We start from the raw sequence: 16,942 nt of genomic DNA on the forward strand, positions 1-16,942 counted from the left end.
ATCTGACTAATTCGATTTCCTGTTGGCTGTCAAAGGGTCGATCTGGAACCAATCAAACTTGATTTTTTTTTTTTTTATCTTGTAAAACGACTTTTTTTAATTTTTTAAAAACAAAATAATATTATTTTAATAAATACAAGTCAACTCATTCATCAAACCTTAAACTGACTTCAATGTCAGACCGAGTTTAATTAATTGGTCGGGAGTAAAGTTATAGCCGATTTTCACCGGAGTGGGACTCATTAGAGGGAGTGTTTGCAATTATAGTATTGGTTGTAATTTAAAATATATTAAAAAAATTATTATTTATTTTAAAAAAATATTTTTAATATAAAAAACCATAAAAAATTGAAAAGACAGAGTGGAAATAATATATATATATATATATATATATTATTTTATTTTATTTTTAAAAAAAGGACAGAGCTCCAAATCCAAAATATGCTAGTTTTTTCCAATTTCCACCTCGCAGTCAGGAACGCATCTATCGGCTCGGCTCGGCTCTTCTCTTCTCTTCATCAAATCCATAATCGGCTCACTTTCCATCCATCATCTTCTTCTTCCAAATTCAATCTCCTCCTCCATTCTCTTCCACCATGCTCCATGCTCCATCTTCTTTCTCTCTACACTAACATTGTTGCAGCAGCAGCAGATCTACATCTCTCTAATGAATGACTGATTCAACAAAGCATATCATCATCCCTTTTTATCACCAGAATGTCTGCTTCACAAACCCTTGGCGGTCCTTCTCGCTGCGGCCGGTCCTTAGGTCCTTCTCTCGACAAGATCGTTAAAAACGCCGCCTGGAGGAAGCACTCTCACCTCGTTTCCTCCTGCAAATCGGTCCTCGACAAGCTCGAATCACTCACGGATTCTAATTCTCACTCTCCTCTCTTCGGGCTCTCCCCTTCGGATGCCGAATTCGTTCTCCATCCAATTCTTCTCGCCTTAGATTCCGCTTACGCCAAGGTCGTGGACCCCGCACTCGAATGCTTGTTCAAATTGTTTTCCTTAGGCCTGATTCGAGGTGAGATCGATAATGGTTCAAAAAATGTGATCATTTTTAAGATAATCGAGAGTGTTTGTAAGGTTTGTGGAATTGGTGACGAAGCTGTTGAGCTTTCTGTGCTTAGAGTTTTGCTCTCTGCTGTTCGATCTCCTTGTGTTTTGATTCGCGGTGAATGTTTAGTACACGTTGTTAGGACTTGTTATAATGTTTATCTTGGTGGATTGACTGGGACCAATCAGATCTGTGCAAAATCTGTACTTGCACAGGTAATGCTCATTGTTTTTACTAGAGTCGAGGAGGATTCTATGGATGTCAATGTTAAACCGGTTTCTGTTAGTGAAATGTTACTGTTTACTGATAAGAATTTGAATGAAGGGAGTTCTATTCTTTTTTGTCAAAATTTTGTTAATGAGGTTATGATGGCAAGTGAAGGGGTTCCTGATGATAAGTTGTTGCTGTTGGATAGTCCGCCTTCTGATAAACTCCAAAATGGTAGTGGAGGTGCCGGTGATGATAATGATAAAGTAGGTGAAGGGGATCATAAAAGTGAATTAAGGGATAAGGAAGCAAATGGTGAAGCTGAAACCGATGGTGGTGTGGGTGGTAGTGGTGGTGTTGAAGCTGGGGGGAGTAAGATTAGGGAGGATGGGTTTCTTCTTTTTAGGAATTTGTGCAAATTGTCAATGAAGTTCTCATCGCAGGAGACCCCAGATGATCAAATTCTTTTGAGAGGGAAGATTTTGTCTCTCGAGTTGCTTAAGGTGATCATTGACAATGGCGGTCCAATCTGGCGCACCGATGAGAGGCAAGTCATTAATACATCCATTTACAGTATTTTGAACTTCAGCCATCATGCTTATACCTGTATTGTCCGCAGTTGGCCATCAAATTTTATTTCAATTTAGAAAGCCCTTGCTGTTTTCCTTTTTAGTTGATTTTATTTAAACTTTTTATTGCCTGCTTACAAATTGTATATGGTTTTCTTGTGAATATTTTGCATAAATTACTCTGATTTTACCATCATGAGTTGTTAATGAACTACTTTTTTTCCTCTTTTGCACTATTTTCATTCTTTCTTCTTTTTAATGTAGAATGTAACATTTTCTTCTATCTTGCACAGGTTTCTCAACATTATCAAGCAATTCCTATGCTTGTCATTGATAAAGAACAGTATGTTGTCAGTTATGGCTATTTTCCAGCTTCAGTGTTCCATTTTTATGATGCTGTTAGTGAAATTCAGATCTGGATTGAAGGAGGAAATTGGGATATTCTTTCCCATGCTTGTCCTTAGAGTGCTTGAGAATGTTAACCAGCCTAGCTTCTTGCAGAAAATGACTGTCCTGAATCTTTTGGACAAAATCAGCCAAGATTCCCAGATCATTATTGATATTTTTGTAAACTATGACTGCGATGTGGATGCTCCAAACATATATGAAAGGTATTACATGAGCATCTGTTGTTACTCATGTCTTGGTTGCAATACATGCATCTGTTCAAGAAGTTGTGAGATTTGATCAGCTAATTGCTTGTAAATTTTCAGAAGACAAGGATCTTATAGTTTGTATATGAATCGTTGATCTTATACTATGATGGGCTTAGAGTTATATGAGATCTCTTTAATCAATAGGGGAAAGTTGGTGGATTCTCTCTCTTGTTTGTAAACATACAATGTCTTTTATTTTGGTTATTATTTCTTTTGTCATTTCTCTGTTCCATGTATTTTGTTAATGTATTAAAACACTTATAATTCCATCAGATATTTGCAGGATTGTCAATGGCCTTCTGAAAACTGCTCTAGGACCCCCTCCTGGTTCAACAACAACTTTGTCTTCGGTTCAGGATATTACTTTTAGGCATGAATCTGTGAAGTGCTTGGTTAGCATCATCAGGTCAATGGGTGCATGGATGGATCAACAGCTGAGGATTGGAGATTCCTACTTGCCTAAGATCTCTCAAAGTTCCACATCAACTGAGAATCATTCAACTCCGAATGGAGAAGATGCAAGTGCTCCTGAGTATGATTTGCATCCAGAAGTGAACTCTGAAACATCTGATGCTGCTACCCTTGAACAACGTCGGGCATATAAAATTGAACTCCAGGTTGGTTTCCTTTTTATTTACAAGGGATGGTCATTTGGGGTACATGGTACTGATATTATAATTGGTTGCTTTTTTACTAGTATCACTAGCAAGCTTCTTGTGCCACCATTTTTTTCTTTTGGAATTTCTTGCCTTGTTACACTTTATCAGAAATGGGCCTTGCTTTTCCTTCAGTGACAACTTTACTCTATTAAATGCAGAAAGGGATCTCCATATTCAATAGGAAACCTTCCAAGGGCATTGAGTTTCTGATAAATGCCAAAAAAATTGGTGGTTCTCCAGAAGAAGTTGCTGCCTTCCTGAAAAACACTACTGGCCTAAATGAAACAGTGATTGGTGACTATTTAGGTGAAAGGGATGAGTTTTGTTTGAGAGTTATGCATGCTTATGTAGACTCGTTTAACTTCAAGGCGATGGGTTTTGGTGAAGCGATAAGGTTTTTCTTACGGGGCTTCAGGTTACCCGGAGAAGCACAGAAGATTGATCGTATCATGGAAAAGTTTGCTGAGCGCTATTGTAAATGCAATCCAAATTCATTTACCAGTGCAGATACTGCTTATGTTCTTGCATACTCTGTGATAATGCTCAATACAGATGCTCATAACAGCATGGTGAAAGATAAGGTTTTCTTGCAAAACCACTTCCCTTTATCTTTGGCCACTATCATGACTAGCAAGCTTCTCTTTTTACCCCCCTTCTTTTCTATTATAAGTTGATAAAAGGTGTGCTTTGGTTTTGGTCCTGATAGTTATTCCATGCTTCAGGACAATTTTCATCTTTCTTGGTTTTTTATTGAATCAGAAGATTAGGCTTACTTGATCCTAAAGAATTATGGATGTTCTTTATAAAATTGCCTTTTTGTAATTGTAAATAATCTTCACAGTTGATTTTCCTTGTCAGGGTAGTTGTTAAGTTAGATTGATAGCTAGCAGCAAATCTCCAGATGGAAACTACCATTATGAAAAATGCAATTGGAGAAATATAAAGAACAGGATAGCAAATACTAGTAGAACTTCTCCATGTATTAATAAATTTGGCTACAGTGGGGCATCACATTGTCAATTGTGCTTAAATGACTGTAGATTCAATTTTGTTTATCTTCTGACTTCCCTCTTGAAATTGGTTCCATTTAGATGAGCAAGGCCGATTTTATTCGGAACAACCGAGGAATAGATGATGGCAAGGATTTGCCTGAAGAGTATCTGGGTGCTCTTTATGATCACATTGTGAAAAATGAAATTAAGATGAGTGCAAATTCTTCTGTTCCTCAAAGTAAGCAGGGTAACAGCTTAAATAAGCTATTAGGTTTGGATGGTATACTCAATCTAGTTACTGGGAAGCAGACTGAGGAAAAGGCTTTGGGTGCAAATGGGCTTCTTATCAGGCATATCCAAGAGCAGTTCAAGGCGAAGTCAGGAAAATCAGAGTAAGCTATGTTATAGTATGTTGCACAGTTGATTCTTTCTAGAGTAAATTACTATTTCGTTCACGGGGGTTGAACATGATCATAACGTAATCATTCATGTTTGAGAACCTATAGCTTAGTCCCTTGAATCTCATCGTCCATTGTCTCAAAACACATCTGTCTTTCTTTTAATCCCTAATGGGCCATATTTGACAATCTAAATTCTTAGAGAAAAACTTACATGGTTGGGGTTTCGAGAAAAACCAAGGTATGTTTACTCCTTATAGGAGACGAATGGGTTGAAGGGCAATGAAGATTTGCAGTAATGCAGATGATCCATTGACCAGGCTTGAATTAAAGCGAGGGGTTTGGGGGAGTTGAAGTTGGTTTAATGTTTGCTTGAGTTAAAAAAAAATTGACCCCCCTCTCTTGTGCTTGTGCATGTGCCAAATCTTGGGGAAATTAGTTAAGAACTGAGATGGACTTAGCCAACTGAGCGCACTGTAAATTTCATAAATAAACTAATGCTTATGATATGGTACCTTTCTCTGAAGGGATGGTTTTCTTCTTCTAGGTGCTTTCTTTTTCCAATCTGGACCGTGTCAATCTTACTGTTGCAAATGATAAAAGACATGTTAACAACATTGCTGTCCTTGTCTTGAAAATAGTAGTTTGATTCTTTTGTTGCAGGTCTATTTATCATGTTGTAACAGATGCAGCAATTCTGAGGTTTATGGTTGAGGTCTGCTGGGGTCCCATGCTTGCTGCATTTAGCGTGACTCTTGATCAGAGTGATGATAGGCTTGCTACTTCTCAGTGCTTACAGGGGTTTCAATGTGCTGTGCATGTTACTGCAGTCATGGGCATGCAGACCCAGAGAGATGCTTTTGTTACATCTGTGGCCAAGTTTACATATCTGCACTGTGCTGCAGATATGAAGCAAAGAAATGTAGATGCTGTGAAGGTAAATTGTATCATTAGATTTTATTAAAAAAAGAAGAAGAAGAAAAGGAAAAGAATAAAAAAAACACGACCCCAAAAGAAGAATTTTTGTGTTTTGGTTACTAGCCATTTATCTGTTCATACAGAAACAGTGATGCTTTAAATAGATTGCATTGGTCTAGTTACTTCAGTTCATGTCAAACAGCCATACTGTATATCAGCAGGCTTCATGGATTTGGTGTCAATACCTGTACAGTCATTTACATTTTTTTAATTTATAATTCTATATATTTTAATTCATGCAGGCAATAATATCAATTGCCATTGAAGATGGAAATAATCTTCAGGATGCTTGGGAGCATATCTTAACTTGCCTCTCCCGTATTGAGCATCTGCAACTGCTTGGAGAAGGTGCACCACCTGATGCCTCTTATTTGACACCATCTAATGGGGAAACGGAAGAAAAGGCACTGAAGTCAATGGGTTATCCTTCTTTAAAGAAAAAGGGAACACTCCAGAATCCAGCTGTAATGGCTATTGTTAGAGGGGGTTCATATGATAGCACCACTGTTGGAGTCAATTCTCCAGGACTAGTAACTCCAGAGCAGATTAATAACTTCATTTCAAATTTGAATTTGCTTGACCAGATTGGGAATTTTGAATTGAACCATGTGTTTGCTAATAGCCAAAGGTTGAACAGTGAAGCAATAGTAGCTTTTGTGAAAGCTCTTTGTAAAGTTTCAATATCTGAGTTGCAGTCTCCAACAGATCCTCGTGTGTTTAGCCTTACAAAAATCGTAGAAATTGCGTAACATCTTTTTCCCTTTCCTTTGAGAACTTTTTATTGCCTCTTGAAGTTCCATGAGAATTTATATGAAAGAGTTCATTATATCCTTTTCCCTATTTGCAGGCATTATAATATGAACCGCATCAGATTAGTTTGGTCCCGCATATGGAATGTTCTTTCTGATTTTTTTGTATCAGTTGGCTTGTCAGAAAATCTCTCTGTTGCTATTTTTGTGATGGATTCTCTGAGACAACTTGCTATGAAATTCTTAGAGCGCGAGGAGTTGGCAAATTACAACTTCCAGAATGAATTTTTGAGGCCATTTGTGATTGTGATGCAGAAAAGCAGCTCTACAGAGATCAGGGAATTAATAGTTAGGTGTATTTCGCAGATGGTCCTTAGTCGTGTCAGCAACGTGAAATCTGGGTGGAAAAGTGTTTTTATGGTATGGTAGCATTCTTTTTTATTTTCTTAAATTTTTTAATTCTGTCAACTTTTAAAATGCTGATCCATGGGCAATTCTTCTTTCTAATTGTTCCAGTGATGCCGTGATCTTCTCTCAGGTTTTTACTGTTGCTGCAGCTGATGAGCGGAAGAATGTTGTCTTGTTGGCATTTGAGACCATGGAAAAAATTGTCCGAGAGTACTTTCCTTATATAACCGAGACGGAGACAACAACTTTCACTGACTGTGTTAGATGCCTCACCACCTTCACAAATAGCAGATTTAATAGTGATGTGAGCCTCAATGCAATTGCATTTCTCCGATTCTGTGCTCTGAAACTGGCAGATGGAGGACTTATTTGCAACGTAAAGAGCAGTGTTGATGATCCATCCATCCCAACAGTGGATGAAGTTGCTTCGGATGTAAACCCCAGTGACAAAGATGATCATGTGTCCTTTTGGATTCCTTTGCTAACAGGTAACCTGCTTTCAAGGAAAGATTTTTTAGATGCTGCCTGATACTTCTGCATGGCAAAATTGCCCAAAAAATGCTGATGGCTGTCCTCGAAATTCATTTTTAGCTGCCTTGCTTAAATTTATGCCATGTACACAGAACACGTGCACCTTGTACTTTGCCGCATTTCAAAAGACATTTGCTTGCAAGTTAAACCCCTCCACCCCTACCCCCATAAAAAGAGAGAAAAGGCTATAACAGAAAGTATCCAGGAATTGATGATTCACATGTTGCATTCTTCCAACCCCTTGTGAAAGTTATGCTTGTACTGATAAAGCTTTAAAGCACCCTATTTATCGAAGATTGCAATAGGATGAATTATGTGACTTGTAGCACCTGTTTGTTTTTTGCTCAATACATGTAAGGAAATATGTAATAATCTGATCTTATTTATAAACATCAAGCAAAAGATGAATGTTTTAGCATGAATAAATACATGAGCCTGCCATTTGGACACATAGCACATGTTATATGAAGAATTGCAGGCAACTCCTGTCATATTTTTTTAATGTCTCATTGTTATGGTTGCAGGGTTATCGAACCTTACATCTGATCCCAGATCAGCTATTCGAAAGAGTGCTTTAGAAGTACTATTTAACATTCTCAATGACCATGGTCATCTATTCTCACGCTCATTTTGGACCACTGTTTTCAACTCTGCCATTTTCCCCATCTTCAATAGCTTCAGTGACATGAACAATGTTAAAGATCAGGATTCACCAACTTCAGCACCACCTCATTCAGTAGGAAGTGCATGGGATTCTGAAACTTCTACAATCGCAGTCCAGTGTCTAGTATACCTATTTGTCAAATTTTTCAACGTTGTGAGGTCTCAACTACAGAGTGTAGTATCTATATTGATGGGATTTATTAGGAGTCCTGTTAAGGGTCCTGCTAGCTCTGGGGTTGCTGCATTGTTGCGTTTAATAGGTGAACTGGGCAGCAGGATTTCAGAAGATGAATATAGAGAGATTTTTCTATCTTTGAAGGAGGCCGCTGCATCATTGTTACCAGGTTTTATGAAGGTCTTAAGAATCATGGATGGGATTGAGATGCCTGAAAGCTCTCTCCCTTTTGCAGATGCGGATGCGTCTTCTGATCATGGCTTCACAAATGATGATCTTGAGGATGACAATCTCCAAACTGCAGCATATGTGGTTTCAAGAGTGAAGAGTCATATTGCTGTGCAGCTACTTATTGTGCAGGTTTTCCCCCTCACTCTCACATTCACTCGGAAAAAGACACGTGCATGTGTGCAAATTGTGCTTCTGCATTCTACATTTGATATTTATGCCTCTAAGTACACATTGCTAAATATATATATATATATATATATAGAAAGATGTTTAAGTTTACGGACACATCCGCACGCACTGTGTAGAGAGAGACCTAGCTGCCCAACCATCTGAAAGATGCCATCAGCGTGCAATTTGTATCTTTCATGTATTTTTACTGGCTCCACAACAAATTTCCCTTTTCTTTACTCTCTCTTTTTTTATTATTTTAGATGCTTTGGTATACACTGCATGGTTTGCCCGTCCAGTGCTGTGACTGGGAATCTATCAATGAAAGAATATTTTGTAGAAGTACTGCAGGACAGGAAATATAAAAGTTTCTAACAAGATTGTTTGATGTTATTCTGTCTTATGATCAACCTAGGAGCTTTCCAAAACTCAGTAGTGTCTGACATTTTCTTTGGCTTTTCATGGCATTTCACTTTTTAGCTTTATTTTGCTAACAGGACTTTGCAGTCACTTCCATTATAGATTTTACCAACAGTGTGTTAAACTGGTAGCTTGATTGGACTGTTTTTCATGCACGAAGATTTCGATAGTATTTTGGTGATACTGATTTTCTTTTATCAAATCAGGTTGTAAGTGATTTATACAAAGCAAACCAGCGACTCTTGTCAGCGGCCAATGTCAGAATCCTAATTGATATATTTTCCTCAATAGCATCCCATGCCCACCAGCTGAATTCTGAGACGGACCTGTTGAAGAAACTGCTGAAAGCGTGCTCTATAGCAGAGATATCTGATCCTCCAATGGTACATTTTGAAAATGAGTCCTACGAGAAATACCTCGACTTCCTCCGAGATTTGCTAGATGATAACCCATCCATGTCTGAGGCGTTGAACGTCGAGGCACAACTTGCAGCAGTGTGTGAAAAGATATTGCAGATTTATCTGAACTGTACTGGATTGCAGACCGTGCAGCAAGATCCCGCTAACAAGCCAGTGATACACTGGATTCTTCCTTCAGGTTCGGCCAAAAAGGAAGAATTAGCAGCAAGGACTTCTTTGCTTTTGTCAGCTTTGCGAGTATTGAGTGGTTTAGAAAGGGATTCATTTAGGGGCTATGCCAGACAATTCTTTCCTTTGCTGGTTGACCTCGTGCGGTGTGAGCACAGCTCAGGTGAAGTTCAGCGTATTCTGAGCGACATTTTCCGATCATGTATAGGCCCCATTATAATGGGATGACGTATCATAGTATTTTTTACGGAGTCAACACGTATGTTATCACAGTTTTGATCTCTCTTACTCGATAGAATACAAAGCCATGGTGATGCTGTTCTTTTTTTGTTTGATCGTTTCTTTCTTTTCCACCGCCTGTAAAAGCACGCCATTGCAATAGTACAAGGATTGAAATAGAATCTCTTAGCGCTCTGCTGTTTAAAGTCCATGCCTTTGATAACTACAAAATGGATGGCTGGCTGCTGCTGGCTCGGAAGGGGCCATAAACAAAGGGAAAGATGCCAGATGACTACAAAGAACTGGTCGCTATTTTGTATTCTGCAGGAATTATTCAAGGGCTGGTTAATAGTAATAATTTTTCCTGATTTGAACACCAAGTTGTCGGATAATGCTATAATTAATAATTGTTTGACTGTTTTTAGTGATTAAACTCCACGTAAATTGGATTATGGATTCATAAGTGGATGTTCATTGAACTTGTCGAAACAGAGTGGGTCAAATATTTTTCTTTTTCTTTTTTTAATATATATTTAATGGTACTTTGCTCCGATTGAGTCCGCTGGAAGGCCATTTCGTGTTCAAACAAGTTGACTTGGAAAAGTATAAATAAATATAATTGGTATTCAATATTTATACATGTATTTAACTAATTATATATGTATAATTAGTTTGTTTATGCATGTGAACGATGAATTCGTCTTCTAAATCCTGCCTTGACTATATATATATATATATGGCTTCCTACCATACCTTTTGCCCTTGAGCTTTGCAGTGCACCAAGCGCTAAAGATTAAAGTTCTAAATATTATTATAGGTTTTATATTGAATTAAAAAATTTTAATTTTTTTAATTTTTAAAATAAAATATTAATGTTAGAGATATTTATTTGTTCTTATAGGACGTAGCGTAATGATAAAGAATTTGAAATCTGCACAATAAATCTTGAATTTGAATCATCTCTTGTAAAAACTTAGGATAGCCAGGGTTTTACTTCTTTTAGTATATAAAAATATTTCAATAATCTCCTATGTTTTTATCTTATTAATTTTGTGTAAAAAGTATTTACTTTTCGTTATGTAAAAAATATTTATCATCCTTTAATAATATTAGAAAAAAATGATTCTCAAGTTTTATAGGTATTATGTTTTTTACTACTAATTATCCACTTTCCAAGCTCTGCATAATAAAATATCAACATAAATATACAATAACCAATGATCCAAACACAAAAACAAAACCTTTTATATATATATATATATATCAAAAAATTATTTTTGTTTTTTTCCCTTTCCATGAGACTAGGACCTTGATATCACCGAGCGAAGGGGATCGTGTAGATAGGATGGAGTTTTAACATCTGCATTCATCATCATATCAGTGATCATGGTTGACAATAGACCAAATAAAAATAAAAATAAAAATAAAAATAAAAAATCATTCACTCGTGAGAAAAGTTCGCTTTCTGACGTTTTCAACTTTCATGCCGTTGCAATTATAGATGCTTTTTTCGCAGGAAAACAATATTTTTCACTAAAAAAACAAATAATTCCACTTTGTCATGTTCTTAATCGTAAATGCCGAAATTGACCAAATCCAGAACACCACCAATTTTATTATTTAGCTTTCAATTTAAGTGTCCCCAGCATGTCACCACTATTTTGTCAAATTTTGAAAAATCATTTTATTGCAAATTAAATTTTTATTATTTTTGAATCATTTTAATATATTGAAATCAAAAATAAATTATAAAAAATTATTTTAATATATTTTAAAATAAAAAATACTTTAAAAAATAACACAACCTATTCCTAATGTGAATTAACATGAATGCATTAGCTTCCATACACTATCAAACAAAAGCCAATTCATGCAAGCAAATTAGGGGCCTCCCATGATTCGTAATTAGCTCGGCACAATGAAATGACGGTCTTCATCTTCCACCCCAATGTGTGCGTTGGTCCAATTTTGTTTTCTTAGTCAAGATCAATTAGTCACGGGACAATCACTCCATGTTTCCTTTTTAATTTATTTACTCCAAAAAAAAACTATTGCAGATTTCCTGTAGTCAATGTCTTCACCCATTGAAAGTATCAATCTTTATAAATAAATACCGAGCAGAGGAATCCATCTATTTGATAGGGCTGCGTGCTCGGCTTACATCAAATATATCAAGGTCCTAATCCAATGGAAAGGGAAAAAAACAAAAATAATTTTTTGATATATATATAAGTTTTTTTTTGTGTTTGGGTCTTTGATTATTATATGTTTATGTCAAATATTTTATTTTTAAGTAGTTGATTAACAGTAAAAAAACCTAACACTTGTAAAACAATTAACACTCATAAAACAATTCATTATAGTGGGGTTTAAATATCCTTAAATAATAAAATCAATAAATTTTAAAGAAATTATTATAATAAATAAATAAAATAACATTTAAATTATAAGTTTTTATTTTTATATTATATATGCTAAAATATTTAAAAATATTAATATCTAAAGAATAAAAATTGTATATCATTTATCTGTATGATTCAGGAAGATATTCATAACCTTGAACTTTATTATTTTACTAGAGCATAGGGGTTTGAGAATTATTTTTTTCTAATAATATTAATAAAAAATAAATATTTTTTATATATCATTAACGAGAAGTAAAAATTTCTTACATAAAATTAAAAGGATAAAAGCATGATAAGTTATTAGAAGAATTTTACACATCTAAAATAATAAAATGAATGTACTTGATATTAATATTTTTATAATAAAAATTATAAAAATAAATAAATAAAATTTTATCATCCAATATAATGTATATAATATAATATGCAGGCCTCTATTCCTTCGCAGGATTTAGAAGACGAATTCATCGTTCACATACATAAACAAACTTGAACACAATGTTTGACGCGAGGCTGTGGGATTTGTTGAATGATTAAAATTAATATAATTCATTGGTGCAAATTAAAGCTAAATGTTTAGATTCATCATTGAATCTGCAATCTTCTCTTTTGGTGTGCCCAGTGGATATCCTATCTCTGCCTAAATAAATATATCTGAAAATATTCCCATTTCCGAATTATTAAATCTCGATTATATGCATGCATACATGCATGCATGTACATGTTTTCACGCATGCATGCATTCGCATCGAGTAGCTTGCTGTGAGCTTTAAAATATGGATGGATCCCTTGCATTATTGGCTGTGAAACACGTTTTAATGATGGCTCCATGTTTTTTACATGGCACTGAGGGGACAGCCACCCTATGTCTAATTACATATTTAAATCGTTAATTAAAATTCAATAATAAATCAATCAACCATTATTCACCAAATCAAATCAAACCAGGGGTATATATGGCATTGAAGTAGTAGTTGGACCTCAGCCTGCTCAGTTTGTTATATTAATATTAATAGAGTCCTATCCCGCCCGCTATACGCCCATGTGAAGATTACCATTAACCCTAAACCCATGGACTGCGTTTCTGAGATGCCAAATTTCATTTTCTTCCAATTAATTCCATGGAATATTGGAGCTAAGCTTACCCCTGTTTGTCTGAAGAATATTGCTTAATTAGGCAAATTCTAAGCCCCAGGTTTAACTGTGGATGGAAACAGGAGGATGCTTAATAAAGACAAAAGACAGTAGTTTAGTTTAACTGGTTTCGGTTACCCGCGCGTGCATTGTAGTTTTATAAAAATACTATTTAATTGAAAATATATTAAAATAATTTTTTTATTATTTCTATTTTTAAAATTAGTATATTTAAATGTTTTAAAAAACATGTAGATAGATAGTTTTTTTAGATAAAAAGGATGTAAAGAGAAATTTAAAAAATAGGTTGAAATAAGGTATAAAATTGGCAGGACAGTGGAAGGCAACCTACGGCGTCCAACAAAGAAGCAGCTTCGAAACACACAAGCAACGCACACCTGTCTGATTAGTGGTAGTCTAGTTTGACTCATTAATTGGAACCTAACACACCACTACTTTTTTTTTTTTATCTATTTATTTTCAAGAAGATTGTGAAATATTTTTTATACGCAACGATTCTATTTTTATGTTTTATATTTTTTTATATTTTTAAATTATTATAAACAATTATTTAGCTGTGGCTGCAAAACACAGAAGCAACACGGAAACAAACGGACCAGCCAGAAGCAGCATCCGGAAATCATTATAAATATAGCACCCAACCTCTACTCCATCTCCATCGCCTCACCATCCATTCAAACACAAGCTTCCTTCCTTTGCTTCTGTGCTTCTCATTTCCCCATCCGCCGTTTGCTGCTTCCCTCCTCCATCCACCTACAGTAACTCCCCGCCGCCATAATGGAGGGGACTCGCCGGCGATCGACCAAATCCATTCATGATCACAAATTAGTTGATCACGACGAAAGTAGTGCAGTGATTGGCCCTAAAGCATCCGATGCATTACCCCTTCCTTTATATCTTGATTTATTTTTAAATAAAAAATATCTTTAAAAAATGCTCTCTTCTTCACCGTATTCTTTTCCGTTGTTTATTTCTTGCTTACTCGCTGGCGTGAGAAGATTCGCAATTCCACTCCTCTTCATCTTATCACCTTCTCTGAAATCGCTGCTATTTTTGCTTTTATTACTTCTTTCATTTATATGCTTGGTTTCTTCGTAAATAAATTTTTACTATCTTAGTATTTAGTAGTGTGATAATAGTTGTTTTCTAAAATGTTTTGTATTTAAAAATATATTTAATTAATTTTTAAAAAAGAATATAATCTAAAATTATATATAAAAATAAATAATTTTAAAAAAATTATTTTTTTAAAAGGTGCGGCCAACCTGCTTCCAGATACATTTTTCATTTTGATAGTTGCGAGTGTATTTGGTATTATGGTAGCCACGATGATGAGGAAGATGAAGAAGATCTTCTCAAAGAAGATGCCTGCAAAGTTCCCTGCGGACAGGCTCTTGATTGTGCTGCACCACCACCGCAAAAACTCACTGTGGACCCGATTGTTGTTGTGCCTTCTCCTCCGCTCAAGCCCAAGGCGATCGATGAAGTCCCATTTCCAACCACTTTAACTGAAGAAGATGAAGAAATTATCAACTCCGTGGTGGCTGGAAAAACTCCATCTTATTCACTCGAGTCTAAATTGGGGGATTGCAAGCGTGCTGCTGCAATAAGGCGTGAGGCTTTGCAGAGGATTACTTCCAAGTCTTTGTCAGGGTTACCCCTGGAGGGTTTTGATTACGAATCGATTTTGGGGCAGTGCTGTGAGATGCCAGTTGGGTACGTGCAGATTCCTGTAGGGATTGCTGGGCCTTTGTTGCTTGATGGGAAGGAGTACTCCGTTCCAATGGCTACAACTGAAGGGTGCTTGGTGGCTAGTACGAATAGGGGTTGTAAGGCAATTCATTTGTGTGGTGGTGCTACAAGTGTTTTGTTGAGGGATGCCATGACAAGAGCACCTGTTGTGAGGTTTGGAACTGCTAAAAGAGCTGCTCAATTGAAGCTGTACTTGGAGGATCCTGCTAATTTTGAGGCTGTGTCCACGGCTTTTAACAAGTCTAGCAGATTTGGCAGGCTTCAGAATATCAAGTGCGCTCTTGCTGGAAAGAATCTTTACATGAGATTCTCCTGCGGCACTGGTGATGCTATGGGCATGAACATGGTTTCTAAGGGTGTTCAGAATGTTTTGGACTTTGTCCAGAGTGATTTCCCTGATATGGAAGTTCTTGGCATCTCTGGTAAGCTAGCTTCTTGATTGAAACTATGACCATGTTTTGTTCAAATGTTATTTGTATTGAAACTGATGAATTTATATACATATATAATTCTCTCTATCAGGAAACTACTGTTCTGATAAAAAGCCTGCCGCTGTCAACTGGATTGAAGGAAGAGGCAAGTCAGTGGTGTGTGAGGCAATCATCAAGGGTGATGTGGTGAGGAAGGTCTTGAAGACTAACGTGAATACCTTGGTGGAACTTAATATGCTCAAGAACCTTACTGGTTCTGCCATGGCTGGAGCTCTCGGAGGCTTCAACGCTCATGCCAGTAACATTGTTACCGCTATCTATATTGCCACTGGCCAAGATCCTGCACAGAACGTGGAGAGTTCTCATTGCATTACTATGATGGAACCTCTTAACGGCGGAGAGGATCTTCATGTCTCAGTCACTATGCCTTCCATTGAGGTACTTCACATGGATCCTATCTTAGTCGTTTGTGCTCTCTAAATTAGATATCAATTTTAATCCTTGGCTTATGTTCTCTGGGTGTTTTGGTTGATTAGTAATCTAATTAGCTCTATATGATGCATCATTTCAGGTTGGTACTGTTGGAGGAGGTACCCAGCTTGCATCTCAAGCAGCATGCTTGAACCTGCTCGGAGTGAAGGGTGCTTGCAAAGAGACACCTGGAGCCAACGCAAGGCTGCTGGCCACCATTGTAGCTGGTTCTGTTCTTGCTGGAGAGCTTTCCCTCATGTCCGCTATTGCGGCTGGACAACTTGTCCAAAGCCACATGCAGTATAACCGGGCAAACAAGGATGTTGCCAAGGTTTCTTCATAAAATACGTGGATCTATCGAGGGCTGGAGGCAAGGAAGCCTCGGACGTGTAGAGATCCATAAGACGAGTCATATCAACGAGGCACTTCAGAAGACACGGAGAGAAAGAGAGGGGAATAGGAGATTCAAAGGAAGAAAATAAATGGAGCTAAGAATAGCTAGGCAATGCTAATGTGTATTCTCTTTCGTTCTCTCTGTTGTACTTTCTTCTATTTTTCCAAATTTTCTCCATGACAGCCATGTAAGAAATATTCAGCAAATTGTGTAAAATTATCAAAACATTTGTTTTTTCTTCAAAGATTCCACACCTTGTTAAATATTCGAATCTCCTGTTTCCTTCGTACATAGTTCATCCAGGGAGCCATGATTCTTTACACGTATTATTTTTATTCGAAGTCAAGATCACATGATGTTGCGTCCTTTGCATCGATCTGTGGCAAACCACCAAGTCAAAAACTCTCTCTCTGCCTATCCATCTACAGTTTCGTTTGTGTTTCTGTTTGATACTTAATTAGGGGAGCCGGGATCGTAGCTTTCTTCCGAGAAGGCCCGCCCTCGACCGGGAAAGAAACGTTGCTGTAATTGGTCCATGAAACCCTCAGATCTCATCCCCAGGCAGATGTAGCCAAAGAATAGATCAGTATGCCTTTCCTTTGTTTTATGTTTCTATAGTACTGCTCTTTCTTTTCTTCATCCAATTCTATCTCTGGTGTGCTTC

The 16,942-nt window shown here is 36.7% G+C and overlaps 1 protein-coding gene and 1 pseudogene across 1 annotated transcript; both read left to right on the forward strand.

The window, feature by feature from the left end:
- Positions 1–417: 417 nt before the first annotated feature.
- Positions 418–9,881, forward strand: LOC105136993 (SEC7-like guanine nucleotide exchange family protein). The gene is made up of 11 exons (XM_011042531.1): positions 418–1,814; positions 2,130–2,447; positions 2,776–3,109; positions 3,310–3,732; positions 4,243–4,535; positions 5,205–5,478; positions 5,762–6,264; positions 6,367–6,688; positions 6,807–7,164; positions 7,732–8,405; positions 9,071–9,881. Exons 1-11 carry the CDS (start codon positions 718–720, stop codon positions 9,677–9,679), a joined length of 5,205 nt encoding a protein of 1,734 aa, XP_011040833.1. The 5' UTR covers positions 418–717; the 3' UTR covers positions 9,680–9,881.
- A 4,020-nt stretch (positions 9,882–13,901) lies between these two features.
- On the forward strand, positions 13,902–16,543 carry LOC105136994 (3-hydroxy-3-methylglutaryl-coenzyme A reductase 1-like; annotated as a pseudogene).
- Positions 16,544–16,942: the final 399 nt, after the last annotated feature.

Source organism: Populus euphratica, unplaced genomic scaffold (genome assembly GCF_000495115.2).
Source record: "Populus euphratica unplaced genomic scaffold, PopEup_1.0 scaffold61.1, whole genome shotgun sequence".
Classification (NCBI taxonomy): Eukaryota; Viridiplantae; Streptophyta; class Magnoliopsida; order Malpighiales; family Salicaceae; genus Populus; species Populus euphratica.